The 15231-nt window shown below is 39.5% G+C and overlaps 1 protein-coding gene across 1 annotated transcript in view; it reads left to right on the top strand.

Moving 5' to 3' along the window:
• Positions 1-11974: 11974 nt before the first annotated feature.
• Positions 11975-15231, top strand: part of LOC128694681 (protein bric-a-brac 2) — a gene marked incomplete at its 3' end in the record, with an annotated part of 57487 nt that continues 54230 nt past the window's right edge. Inside the window, exons 1-2 of the mRNA XM_070081030.1 lie at positions 11975-12189; positions 13986-14555. Coding sequence (XP_069937131.1) covers positions 12055-12189; positions 13986-14555 — 705 coding nt within the window. The remainder of the gene's footprint in view (positions 12190-13985; positions 14556-15231) is intronic.

Here is a 15231-nt window from a genome sequence, read left to right as displayed (position 1 = left end):
ACCATACGAAAATATACCGCTAAGAGGCGGCTAATGGCTGAGAAGTGAACTGCGTTATTTATGGTCTGATTTCTTTCATTTTTGGTGTACGTTACAAAACGTCTTTCCATTTCAGGCAACGAGTTCCAGATCTTAGGGCCCTTTATATGCATTGCATTTTTGCATAGGGAGAGATGGACACGAGGGATATCAAAGAGTGTTTTGTGTCTTGTGTTATGTAAGTGCATTCTGTTGTAGTTCTCAAGGAGGAGTTTGAGATGAGGGTTTATATTGGAGAATAATGTTCTGTGTATGTAGTAGGCACAATAATATAAGTGGATATTTTGTATGTTAAGCAGGTTCAAGCTCTTAAATAGTGGTGAGGTGTGTTGCCTGGTGCAGGAGTTTGCAATCATTCTCACAGCAGCTTTCTGTTGTGTAATTAAAGATTTAAGGTGATTTGCTGTGGTTGAACCCCATGCACAAGTACCATAAGTGAGGTAAGGATAGATAAGAGAGTGGTAAAGAGCAAGAAGTGCCGTTTGGGGTACATAGTACTGTATCTTAGAGAGGATGCCTACTGTTTTGAAGATTTTTTGGGGAAATATACTGTGTTTGGGTCTGAAATTTAAGACAGCTGTCAATGTGGAGCCCTAGAAATTTTCCATCAGTGTGTCTTGAAATGAAGGAACCATTTATCGATATGTTTAACCAAATATTTGCAGCTCTTTTACCAAACAGTATGTAGTAGTTTTTGTCAATATTGAGAGCAAGTTTGTTGGCCATCATCTAAGTGGATATTTTTAGCAGCTCATTGTTTACAGTGTTTCTAAGTATGGTTTAGTTTGGGTGAGAGTAGATATAGGTAGTGTCATCTGCAAAAAGAACAGGTTTAAGTAGTTTGGAGGCATTAGGGAGATCATTGATATAAATGAGAAAGAGTAGTGGTCCAAGGACACTGCCCTGGGGGACTCCAATTAGAACAGGTTGTGCAGGGAGGCAACACCATTTGTGTATATATACTGGTGCCTATTGCTTGGATATGATTTAAAGTAATTGAGTGAGTGTCCTCTGACCCTGTAATGATCAAGTTTTAGGAGCAAGAGATCGTGGTCAACTGTATTGAATGCTTTCTGTAGGTCTTTGAAGAGGCCCAGTGTAATTTCCTTTTTTCCCAGCGCTGTATATAGGAGCTCGAGCATATGTATAATTGCATCATTCGTGCTTTTGCTTGGCCTAAATCCAAACTGGCAGGGTTAAGCATGTTGTGGGATACAAGGTAGGAGTAAACTTGCTTGTGTATTATTTTTTGAAGATTTTCAGTAGAAGGGGTAGGGTTGATGTAGGTCTTTGGTTATTTAAATCATTAGGATCACCACCTTTGTGGATTGGTGTAACCCTTGCTGTGTTGAGTAGGGATGGGAAGGTTGAAAATTCAGTGGACTTGTTAGTGTTGCAATAATGGGTGACAACAAATGGGAAGTTTTTTTTTATACATAATTGGTGATAAGCTATTTAGGTCTCCTGCCTTGTTCTTTCGTGTTTTGATGATGAGTGAGATTTCAGTAGGGTAAGAGTATTTTGGTAGTTTTTTGGTTGTGTGTTTGAGTTTGGGATTTTGCTTGCTAGTGTTGTTTCTACAGTGGAGAAAGAGAGATTAGGTTTGTTGGTAGTATCCATCAGTGGGATGAGAGGTTAATTAGGTTTGGTTAGGTTAATTACATTTCTTCGAGGCAGTTTCCTAGATCCAAGAATTTCAGAGAGGGTTTTCCACATCTTTTTCATATCCTTCGTCAACATCGAGGCTAAGTGCTAGCTCACTTTGCCAGCCAATGTTACCTAATGCCGAAATGAAATTATTTACAGATGTTTCATCATGTAGTCAGAAAGAGATCTTACTTATGTCCTGTGGTAGTTTACATAAGTTTGCTATAAGAAAGGTGGGATAGTGGTCTGTAGAGTTATCTGTGATAATGCCTGCTCTTAGTGGGGATAGTGTTAGTCCAGATAAGGTCGAATAGTGAGGCACTTGTCTCGGTGATTCTTGTTGGTCTGGTTATAGATGGCAGGAGTAGGCAGTTGCTCATAGTGTTGGTGAATTCAGTTACTTGTGGGTCATGCTCATGGATGAGGTTAATGTTGAAATCGCCTGTAAGTATAAGACATTCATCATCACACTAGTTCCCTGGCCAGAGGAGCACAGATGTTGCAGCCCAGTCTTGACCCACTGAACAGTCTTCCTCACCCTGCTGCCAAATTATAGGCATTATTCTGAACTTGAGTTCCTTCATAAATATCTTGGCACCTACACCTCAGACTTAGCTACTTTACCAACCATCTTGCTTCAGTTCTTCATGATCAAACTACAAAAATCTTTCTTTGTCACACTTAATTATTTTTTGCATAACCTTTTTCACACTAGTTTGACATTTCTGCTGTCGCTGACCTACTCCCAGATACAACACTTAACTCTTTCAGTGTTGGTCCAGTTGTACTACGGCTTAGATGCCAGGGTTGGTCCTGTTGTACTACGTACTCCATGAGCTCGGCTCACTCAGATAAGTTGAGCTGTAAATTTGGGCCTAAATATGAGAGAATGGGTCCATGCGGTAAGTGTGCACCATATAAAAAAACTAACATGAAGTGCATGAGATAATACTGCGACAGTGTTTTTGGTTTAAAACAGCGACTTTGTGGTGTATTTTTGTATGGATTTTATGGTTGTGGTCTCAGTTTCTTTGTCTCGTTTGATAGAATGGAAGATATATTACAGAAATACAGATGATTTTGATTGGTTTCAAGACTGAAAGTAGCTTGAAACAGAGCTCAAAGTAGTGGAAATGTTTGATTTTTGCCAGTTTTTGAGCACACAAACAACGTCACTTGTTTAATACGCATCCAACTAGCCAGTTTAATAGTTATTGCAATAATGCAGTAGTCTGCATAACCGTAAATCTCATATTTTTCTGTGTGAATAAAAATTTGAAATGGAAAAGCGTGACTAAGCAACAGAGAAAATTTCACTGTGTCAGGAATGTCTACATTGTTTAAAATTAGCAGTTTTTAAATTTTGTGTAAAATTGGCCAAATTACCAATCTCTGATCACTATTGTGTGTGTGTGTGTGTGTGTGTGTTTGTGTGTGTGTGTGTGTGTGTGTGTGTGTGTGTGTGTGTGTGTGTGTGTACTCACCTAATTGTACTCACCTAATTGTGGTTGGAGGGGTTGAGACTCAGCTCCTGGCCCCACCTCTTCACTGACTGCTACTGGGTCCTCCCTCTCCCTGCTCAATGAGCTTTATCATACGTCTTAAAACTATGTATGGTTCGTGTGTGTGTGTGTGTGTGTGTGTTTGTGTTTGTGTCAGTCAGTCAGTCTCAGTCAATTAGTCAGTCTTAGTCAGTCAGTTTCAGTGAGTGAGTGTCATTCAACTGCTGTCTTGCCGGAAGTGTGGCCCTGTGAACTCCAGCATCCTCATTCCTCCTCTAGAGTGCATGTACTGTACTTTCCACCTCTAGGATTAAAGTCTGGCTAACTGGTTTCCCTAAACCCCTTCATAAATTTTACCACTCGCATGCCAACATCATGTCAAGCCATAAAAACGACTTTCCTCCACTCCATCTAACTCTCACAAAAGCCTGTTGGATAGCTAAGCCCTTAGTGCTGAAAAGCTCCTTTAGCTCTTCCCTAAAGCCTTTCCTAAGATGACCCCCTTCCCTACATCCCAGATTTATATGTGCTACTTGTTATTTTGCTTTTCTCCATCCTCTCTAAATGTCCATGCCACTTCAACAACCCACTCCTTAGTCCTCTGAATAATACTTTTGGTAACTCCGCCCCTCCTAATCTCTGAACTCAAATTCTCTGCATAACATTCACACCATGTGTTGCCCTCAAACATTACGTATTCACTGCCTCTAGTCTCTGCCTTGCTACACCATTCAAAACCCATTCCTCATACCCATACAACAATGTTGGTACCACTGTACTCTGGTACATTCCCAGTTCTTTTTCTTCACAGATACTTCAGTGCACCACCCACCTTTTTTCCCATTGTCTCCCTCAGGGAGGTTCCTTGATGCTGGTGAGGGGCTCTTGATCTAGGGAATTGGATCTGTTCCCTGAATTGAGCCTGAATACCTGACCCTCCCCCCACCCTCACAGGCACTGTATAATCTCTATGGGTTTAGTGCTCCTCTATGATTTTAATAATAATTTCCCTTTGTCAGTTCTGTGATTCACCTTAGTTCTCATAGAACCATCCATAGACTTAAGTCCACTCCCTAATACCTGAAAACATTTACTGCCTGCTTTTACATAACCTTTAAGTTTCTCTACCAACTACTGCAGCATCCCATCAATATCCTCCTGTAACACTGTCACCTGAGCAGCAATTGTATTTTCTACATAACACTACATTAATTTTAATTGTACGTCTACTCTCCAGTACACTAACATTCACTTCTCTTACAACAATAGCCTCAGTTTTTAACACATTGACTTTCCCACCAAGCAGATTAACCAAAAGGAGGAAACACATTCTCTGTTGCTTCTTCTTTGGGACTTACTGCAAAATGGCTGATGAGGCCAAAAAAAAAAAAAAAATGCACACTTTAGAATATGGTTCATCCATTTATAAAAATTCTACAGTTAAAAGTAGCTCTCAACCTATTCCATACTTGTGGGATACATGCCACATCGTTCCCCAGTCCCCCATATCTGTATACTTTTTCATGCCTTTTAACTGTGTGTTACTATATGTAGACACTTAAAGCATACAATATATTAAACCTAAATTTACCAGAAGGATGCATTTCTAGAAATCAATTATAACTTGGTGTTTGGAACTGACCTTATTTTCCTCAGATACCCATGTTATGATCAGAGATGTGTTCTCAAGCCACAATATTCTATATATTTCATTTATTTTTTAATGTAGCTAGTAATAATCTATGTACTGTAGTGTACAATAATGAGATGAGACCCCCCCTCTTTTCCCTTCTCTTTCTCCTTTCCTTTCCGATAGTACGACACAAAATGACAGCTGCAGCACTCACTCGTGCTACTGTGCATTCTACATGTACAAGACAGTCAATTTAATATCAGTCCTGCCCAAAAACTTTCTTGATTGTTGCAACAAAAGTTGTAGGGATAATACCAGGCACAAAAATATTTGATATTTCCCACGTCTGACTCAACCTGTGTAAAAATTCATTTTGTATAAATTGACCTAAAATCTGGAACTCTTTGCCCAAAGATTCCAGAGCTCCCTATCTGCCAACCATTCCACATCAAAGCTACTTTTATAAAACACCATCTTACTTTAACCTTTTCCATAGCTGTCACAAAACTACATCACTGAGGCCAGGGTCCCCCGGATAGTTCTACGTCATAAACTCTGCTTGCTCAGTTAAGCTGTGAGTGGTATATTTTGGCCTAGATGAGAGAATGGATTTGTATAGTGATTGTGCATAGTGTAACAAAAAAAAAATCCTGCCCTGTGCAGTGCACGATAGGAAAAGCATAACTCTGACCATGTGTTTGTTTTAACCCTTTTGGGATCCAGACACCTGATTTGAAACCCTTCTCAGTCCCCCCCCCCCCAAGTATGAAATTTGATTGAAAACTTATGGAAGTTAGTGGTCTTGGCACAAATTATGCACCAGTGATTTTGCCCAATTTAAGTCGTATTTTAAGCCAATTCCATTGGCTTAAAATACGACTTAAGTTGGCCAAATTCTTGGCTATTTTGCTAGTATGCCTTCCATTCTATCGAATGAGTACAAGAAACTGCCCATTCAACTATTTTAACTACCCTATGAAGTAATCAGAAGATGGTAATTTGGCTAACTTTACACAAAATTAAAAAGAATGCCAATTTAAAAATACAGTGGACCCCCAACCAACGGTGGCATCAACTAACGCCAAATTCGTCTAACGGCGCTCTTTGGCATAAAAATATTGGCTCTACCAACGGCAAAAAACTCATCTAATGGCTTTCGTCCCAAACGTGTCCATGTGGCCGGAGCGCTGCCTGAGCGGGCCCAGCCGCTCCAAGACTCGGTGTGCGAATGTTTACAAGCCGTTGCAGTCGATTCCACGTGTACCTGCAATATATTTTGTATTATTCCAGTGTTTTTAGTGCTTGTAAATGCTAAATAAGTCACCATGGGCCCTAAGAAAGCTTCTAGTGCTAACCCTGTGGTAAAAAGGGTGAGAAATACATGTACAGTACTATCATACCATGGTCAGCTACTGCTGCTGCTGCAGTACCATTAGCTATTGCTGCACCATGGTCAGCTGTACTATTTGAAGATGTGGAGAGGCTGTTGTTGGTGTGGCTGATAGAGAATACCGAGAAACAACCCCAGAGGGTTAGCCACCCAGGATAACCCAAGAAAGTCAGTGCATCATCAAGGACTGTTAACTTATTTCCATTGGGGTCCTTAATCTTCTCCCCCAGGATACGACCCACACTAGTCGACTAACACCCAGGTAGACAGGAAAAAATGCCTGGAACTAGTGGTCATATTGGTGAATTTAAGGTCAGCAAAGGTTGGTTCGAGAGATTTAAGAATCGTAGTGGCATACACAGTGTGATAAGGCATGGCAGAGCTGAAAAATTCCAACCCCAACAAGTGTTTAATTGTGACGAAACAGGCCTGTTCTGGAAGAAAATTCCAGACAGGACCTACATTACTCATTACTCAGGAGGAAAAGGCACTCCCAAGACATAAGCCTATGAAAGATAGGCTAACTCTCATGTTTTGTTGTAATGCTAGTGGGGATTGCAAAGTGAAGCCTTTATTCCTGTATCACTGTGAAAATCCCAGGGTGTTCAAGAAAAACAGTTTCTCATTACTCAACAATACTCTTCAATAAAGGTAAGTGTCATTTTAGTATTTATTTATGTATGTATTGGGCATGTTTCATTGTTTTCTGTGTAGGGAAATGTATATTTCATGTAGAAAAAATTATTTTTTTAATACTTTTGGCTGTCTGGAACAGATTAATTGAATTTCCATTATTTTCATGGGGAAAATTAATTCAACTAACGGCTAATTTGACTAAAGGCTAGCTCTCTGGAACGGATTAAAGCCATTGGTCGAGGGTCCACTGTAGCCCATAATAAACAATGTAGAGTTTCCTGGTCTCTGGTCACATCGCCAGTCACCAGCCCTCTCCCACATTACTTTTAGTTTCCATTCTGAAATTTTATTCGCACAGAAATAGAAGACTTACTGTTTCTCGGATAATAAAACATAACCGGGAAAGGTTGGTCGTGGTTTACAGCATCCCAGTTGAATCAGACTTATTAAAACCCATAAACACTTAGGTGTGTAGGGGGCCTTATCCATCCTCTGGAATATTGGCAAAAATTGAATATTTCCACTATGAACTCAGTTTCAAGCTACTTGGTCCTGAAACCAGTCACAGTCATCTCTCTCCATTCTATCAAACGATGCCTAGAAACAGCCAATAAACAATGAAAATCATGTTGAGAAAACACCACAAAGTTGCCGCTTTAACCTTTTCATTGTTGATCCCATAGTATGATACCGTGAACTCAACTAAGTCAGATAAGTTGTGATTAGCAAATTTGGGCCTAGATATGAGAAAATGCATCTTTGTGGTAAGTGTGCACCATATAAAAAAATCCTGCAGCATGCAGTGCATAATGAGTAAAAAAACTGTAACAGTATTTTTGGTTTAAAACAGTGACTTTGTGGTGTATTTTCGTGTGGTTTTTATAGTTGTATTCTTGGTTTTTGGCCTCATTTGATAGAATGGAAAATATATTACAGAAATAGAGATGATATTGATTAGTTTCAGGACTGAAAGTAGCTTGAAATTGAGCTCAATGCAGCAGAAATGTTAAATTTTTTTGCTGGCCAGTCTAATATGCATTTAGGAATGCACTGACATTACTTATACAGTTATTACAATAATGCAGTTGTCTGCATTATTGAAATGAAAAACAATTATTGAAATGAAAATCAAACGTAATAAAAGAGGGGCCTGGAGACACGACTAAGTAGTAGAGGAAATGTTTATTTAGTGCCAGGAATGTCTACATTGTTTATTGTGGAACTCGTTTTCAGATTAGCAGTTGTCGAATTTTGTATGAAATTGGCCAAATTACTGATTTCTGATCAATACAGTGGACCCCCGCATAACAATTACCTCCGAATGTGACCAATTATGTAAGTGTATTTATGTAAGTGCGTTTGATCGTGTATGTTTGGGGGTCTGAAATGGACTAAGCTACTTCACAATATTTCTTATGGGAACAAATTCGGTCAGTACTGGCACCTAAACATACTTCTGGAGTGAAAAAATATCGTTAACCGGGGGTCCACTGTATTAGGTAATTGAAATAAGTACATGGGCAGTTTCTTGTACTCAGTTGATAGAATAGAAGGAATATTAGTGAAATAATGAGTTTGGTGGACTGGAACAATGAAATTGGCCAAAAATAGTGCAAAGTGGGTGAAATAGCTGATGCATAAATATTGCTGAGAATGCTGACTTTGCAAGAGCATAATTCTGTAAGTTTTCTATCAAATTTTGTGCTTTTGGTTTCATCACCTTTGGAAAAAATCTGTCATTTCACAATTTTTTTTTTTTTTTTTTTTTTTTTAATGCTGAGAGCAAGTTTGAGAGCAAAGGTCTTGACAGTGAAAGGGTTAAACCATACACATTGCCACAGTTTTGCTTTCCCATCAAGCACCATATAGGGCAGGATTTTTTTTTTATATGGTGCACACTCACTATACACTCATTCTCTCATATCTAGGCCAAAATTTACTGCTCACAGCTTATCTGAGCGAGTCAAATTCATGACTAAGAACTGTTCGGGACCCTGGCCTTAGTGACGTAGTTCTACATAATGGACAGCAAAAGAGTTAAGAATATATTTAGTGTAAGACATTCACTTGGTCATTAACTTGACTTCAAGAAGAGCATTCGAATTGGGGGTGGCAAACTCCTAGCCAGTGGCCAGCCAGTTTCTCCCCCTCCCCCCTCCCACAGCCAGATTGTGTGTGATGATTCTTCACCTCGCCTTTTATTTTTAGTGTCATAAAGACAGTCTTGTGATCAGACAAGTCAGCATAACCAAGAGGTTTCCAAGTAACTATATGTACTTTCAAATAGGTCACTCACTACTGGGTTAAGGAAGGAGTCAGAGATGAGAGTGGAGAAATCAACAGATTTTTTTCGTATCAAACACTGTAAGAAGTTCATTGAAATTCCTTTGTATTAGATGCTAGTTGAGGTTGCCAGTAATTATAATATGTGAGCATTTATATTGAAGGAGAAGGGCATCCACATTCCATCAGGAGGTTGATCGGGTCTGCTTGCTGTCATTGAGGTCTGTTCATTTTACGTATATGCAAGTATGAAGGTACATACTAGGGTTTATGCATAGCCTGAAGAACGTACTTTCCAGGTGATTAGGAATGGTAACATCAGTCAGCTGGGCATGTACATATATTTTTAGAAGAGCACATAGCAAGGCCTTCTCCCTGACCCTGCCCGTCTCCTTGCATCCATGAGGTGTAGCCAGCAGTTCTAGTAAAATTTCAGGGCTCCTGTTGTCCAGAAATGTCTCGACAATGGCGATCATGTCAGGTTGACAAGCATTTATGAAATTGTATGGGATCTCACCAACATTGGTAATGAAGTCCCTAATGTTGGCAGATAGGATACTGATAGTTTGACAAGTCATATTTGTGTTCGTCTTGACTAAATAGGTGTGTGAGGTATTTGTCCTTTGTTTCGGCCCAACTTGGAAAATTAATTAGTCACACAGAAACATGAAGGGAAGAGAGCCAGAATATGTTCGAGAGGGGGGACTGGGTTAGGAGTGGTAGAACGGGAAGGGATAAGTAGTATTGTAGTGGTAATGGTATTAGCAGGAGTGGTGGCAACAGCAGCCACTTCACTATCGCTGCCACCACAACCACCAAAACCACAGCAAAGTTAGTGAAGAAGTAGTAGTAGTAATAGTGGAGGTAGTCTATAAGAATAGAACAGGAGAGCTAATGGCCCATAGGGGTAGACCAAAACTTTGAGTTACAGAACTCACCTAGCAACAGTTAGACAACTTTATTCCGAAACGTTTCGCCTACACAGTAGGCTTCTTCAGTCGAATACAGAAAGTAGGCAGGAACAGTAGAGATGTGAAGACGATGTAATCAGTCCATCACCCTTAAAGTGATGGACTGATTACATCGTCTTCACATCTCTACTGTTCCTGCCTACTTTCTGTATTCGACTGAAGAAGCCTACTGTGTAGGCGAAACGTTTCGGAATAAAGTTGTCTAACTGTTGCATATGTGTCTTACCTAACAATCTGTCGGTATTGTATACCATTTTGATGTTCAGAACTCACCTAGGCAAAAGACGGGAAAGGCAATGAAAATATTAGAAAGGTGAAGAGGTGAGGAGAGTAGGAGATAAAGATCAGGTTAAGTCATGAGTGTTCTGAAATTTAGGGCATTTGTCAGTGTAATGAGAGAGGAAGGCACCTATAGAGACAAAACCAGGACTAAGATTCATATTAGGAATGTTGTCTTTTTGGGAGGCTGCAACAAGATGGTATCTGTGAAGGCTAGAAGGGTACATAGTTTTGGTAAAGGACGAGTTAATAGGATGACTGTTATATCTAACATGACAGTAAAGAGCATTGTTAGTGTTGGTACAGATAACACTTTTGTGCTGTTAAACCCTTTCAGGGTCCATCCCATAGATCTACGGCTTTGAAGCCAGAGTCCAGACCGTAGATCTATGCCATGAGCTCAGCTCACTCAGATAACCTGTGAGTGGTAAATTTGGGCCTAGATATGAGAGAAGACAACTATGTGGTAAGTGTGCACCACATAAAACAAATCCTTCAGCACACAGTGCATAATGAGAGAAAAAACTGCGACTGTAATTTTGGATTAAAATGGCTACTTTCCGATGTTTTTTCGTGTGTTTTTAACAGTTATATTTGCGATTTCTTGGTCTCATTTGATAGAATGGAAGATATATTACAGAAATAGAGATGATTTTGATTGGTTTTAGTACTGAAAAGGGCTTGAAACTGAGCTCAGAGTAGAAAAATGTTCAATTTTTGCTGATGTTCAAGAGTAAACAAATGTTGTCACGAGTCTAATATGCGTCAGCTGGTCAGTAAATCTTCTGTTTTTTGGTGTGAATAAAAATTCATTGTGCATAAAAAATCACAATGGAATTCATTTGTAAAGCCTGAAAACATAACTGATGAGCAGAGGAAATGTTAGTCTAGGGCCAGGAATGTCTGCATTGTTTTGAAATTGGAATATTTTGAACTTTGTGTTAAATTGGCCAAATTACCAATTTCTAATCACTTTATTGGGTAGTTGAAACAGTTGACTGGGTGATTTCTTGTGATCAGTCAATAAAATAGAAGTAATACTAGGGAAATAGCTAAGAATTTGGTCGCCTGGAATAATGTAATTGGCCCAAAATGGGAGTCAAAGTTGGCAAAACTGCTGATGCGTAAATATCGCTGATGCATCAAAATTCACAAGAGCGTAATTTTGTAAATTTTCCATCAAATTTCATTCTTTTTGCTTTATTACCTTCAGAAAATGATTCTCTACCATTTCATAAGAAAAAAATAACAAATTTTTTTTTGAAAATTCTTGGACCATGGCTGTCACTCTTGAGATTTGGCCTCTGGACCCTGAAAGGGTTAAGTCTGTTGGAGAGTGACTAGTTTCTCCATGTTATTAGAGAGGACAAGAGGAGCAACAGTGGCAGGAGAAGTACAAACTAGATTACTATTAGTTAATAGTTCAAGTACGACTGAAACATCTTAATTTTGTCTTCTAAGTGTGGGTTATTTGCATATTGTTCCAGTCATGGTATTATGCAATTTTGTTCTTGAAGCTTTTTAAAATATTGCTCCTAAAATCAACTTTTTTTAAGTGGAATACATATTAAAACATTTTCTCTCCTTGATATTTTAATATCGGCCTACTTTTTTTTGCAGGGTAATCCGTGTACACACCCGATCATAATATTACGTGACGTTGCATACACACACATGAGAAGTCTACTAGAATTCATGTATGCAGGAGAGGTTAACATCTCTCAAGTTCATCTGGGTGCCTTCCTACACACTGCCGAAGCTCTTAAGATCAGAGGTTTAGCAGAGTCATCTGATGACCGTAAAGACCAGGTGAGTTACTCCACATGTGAATGTTCTGCTAGGCTGATTTCATTTTCTTAACATTGCAGAACAAGCCACATGGGGATGGAAATCTTTAGCTCTAGATCTTTCATGCTTATGTGTCGTCAGGAACTATGCAGTGTTGCAAGGCAGCAACAGATAGGAGGGGAAATTCTCTAAGGCAAGGAAGAAGGTATCAGTGGAGGTCCATGACCTACTGTGACAAGGGCCATCATTGATACCTTCTGCCTTGCCTCAGAGAATTTCCTCTATCTGTTGCTGTCTTGCAACATTGCATAGCTCCTGATGCATGAGAATGTGAAAGATCTAGAGATTTTCATCCCCATGTGGCTTGTTCTGTATTGTTAAGATCACCTGTTCACAATTTTATTGCATTTCCTTGACACATTTGATTACTTGTATCATTACAAGAGCAGAGCCATGGTCATTGTGTCTTGTCTTTAATGTTTAGTTTGTCATATGCATTTTTAATTACTTTTCTAGTGATTTTATTACTGTTATCCTCCTCATAGATCTTCCAGCTGTTTACTACTATGAATATTTTTCGATATTCTTCAGTCACTGCATTTTCTTAATTCACAGTTGTGGCTTCTTGCTTGCCTTATTGATGTTACTAAAAAAAAAATGTCTTCCATATTTTCATTGTATTTTAAATATAATCATGTGTGAAATTACATCTTTTTTTCCCCTATTTACAAGTGAGGGCTTCATCCTGTGTACCATATTTGTAATTCATTGTTTCTTTTGTCTGGGATCTGTTTTGTAACATGTCTTAATTTTTTTTCTATTTATTGTGTGGCCATCAATTCACAGCTGCATGCTTTACTATTATTATTAGTCTAAATTATGTTGTAAATTTATTTAAACATTTCACCATCCTTTTACTATATCTGGAAGCTATTTTAGAATTTGCTAGCACAGTTTAAGTATGCATTTGTTTATTTTAGCCATATACAAAGCTATCACTGTAAATATAAGTTAAATTCCATTACTCAATTGTCAGCTCTACTTGCTTAATTTATACCTTATGAATCATACAGGGTTAGCATTTGCTTTTAAATACAGCAGTCCCTTTGAGTTACAGTATTTATCCATTCCAGAAGACTTACTGAATCTCAAAAATATCGTAACCCTAACCCCAAAATGCGTGGTTATATGGTAATTTGTTCCACGATGCCAGAACACTCCCAGCCTTCCCTTGGATTCATTTTGTTGTTTAAACACTGGGGTTTTCTGAGAGGTGGACAATCATAGGCTGCAGCTTGAAATATACAGAGGCATTGGCAACCAGTAGCAGTAAGCCTCTCTCATAGGCTTATACCCATGCAAAGTGATAGGATAGGGCAGGGTAGGCAGGACATGTAGGGCAAGGAAGAGCTGACAAGCAGGTAGTGACAAGCAGGTACTGACAGGCAGGCAGATCGCTGCTTCCTCCCACCACCACCCCTCCCTCCCTCCCGCTACTGCCCCTCCCTCCAACCACTGCCCCTCCCTCCGATCACTGCCCCTCCCTCCGATCACTGCCCCTCCCTCCGATCACTGCCCCTCCCTCTCACCACCTCCCCTCCCACCACTGCCCTTCCCACTCACCTCCAACACATCCTCCACCATTTAAGACATTTTCATCACTTTGTCTCTGGGCTGAGAACCATCCGCATGTGCCGACCATAGACTGTCATGAATATGTCATATCTCAATTTTTTCATTGCAGCTCAAAACCTTTCAAGTACTATAAAATATTTAGGCACTGTTATTTTGATGACAGGAACTATTTTTCTTTTCAGGGAGGGCTGAACAGCATCTCTCCTCTGTCAGCCTTGAAGTCATCACTAAGTGGGCTAGGAAATATGACAATGGGTGGCTTGACTGCACCTTCTATTCTAGAAAGACCTTTGGTGCCCCAGCTCTTACCGCACCCAACAGACAAGCAAGGCAACCCCCTCACCACCCCACACCATTTGCCCCCCCACTTGGTTCCTCCTCCCCTTTCCTTGGCAGGCGGTGGTACCCTCCCGACACCATCTCAAGGGGTGACTGGTGGCCCTCCAAGTAGCAGCAGCAGTAGTAGTAACAGTACTAACTGCAGTGCCACGGGCATTCCTCAAGGGCCTCTTCCTCTCACTGTAGTATCTCAAGCCAGTGAAAGACTACCCCGCCCAGAAGCACTAGAACGTACCCCTTCCCCGCCCCCTCCCTTGCCGCCCTGTAAACGCCTTCGTTTGGAAAGGAAAGGCATGTTAGATCCTCCTGAAAAAAACAACCATGGAGACTCTACCAATGGCACTGCCTCCTCCACCATAACCACCACCCCAACCACTATGCCGGCTGATGACACCATTCACACTGTGCTCAAGGTAAATTTGTAGATTTATTTATTTAGAAGATCATTTTTTTATTATGCTGAATTGGATGAAAACTAAAGAATATTTTAGTTCCGTATTTCATAATAAGTAAACTAAAATTCTGGAAACTGTATTATAACATGCATAAGTTAATCTAACGATTTATTTTTATAAGACTAGGGTCTTGTAAAGTTAACAGTAGATTATAAATTACAGTGTAACCTTGACTTATGAGTTTAATCCGTTCCAGGAGCTAGCTCGTAACTCAATTTACTCGTATATCAAATTAATTTTCCTCATTTAAGTTAATTGAAAAGCCATTAATCCGTTCCTGAACTCTGGAGAGCCAAGAAAAAATGCTTGAATATGACACTATTATCAACTGTACGGCTTATTCTTCTATCATAATTATATTGTTTGTCATATTAGATGAATTAACACAGAAACATGATATATACTCTAGAATTAATAAAATAGGCCATAATATGGTGGCAGACGCAGAAGCATTTGCCATTTCCTGTGTGCATATACTGAGAGTATTTTCTCATGCTCTTATTGTAAGAGAAAATGGAGTATTTTTGAGGCTAACTGCAGTAGATCACTAGTTTTCTAAAGAAAACACTGAAAATATCTTTTTTTTTTTTTAACAAGTCTGCCGTCTCCCAGTGAAGCAGGGTGACCCAAAAAG

This window comes from Cherax quadricarinatus, unplaced genomic scaffold (assembly GCF_038502225.1).
Source record: "Cherax quadricarinatus isolate ZL_2023a unplaced genomic scaffold, ASM3850222v1 Contig1492, whole genome shotgun sequence".
NCBI classification, from domain to species: domain Eukaryota; kingdom Metazoa; phylum Arthropoda; class Malacostraca; order Decapoda; family Parastacidae; genus Cherax; species Cherax quadricarinatus.
The sequence above is the reverse complement of the archived record's forward strand: the minus strand, read 5'-3'. Positions and strand labels throughout refer to the sequence as shown.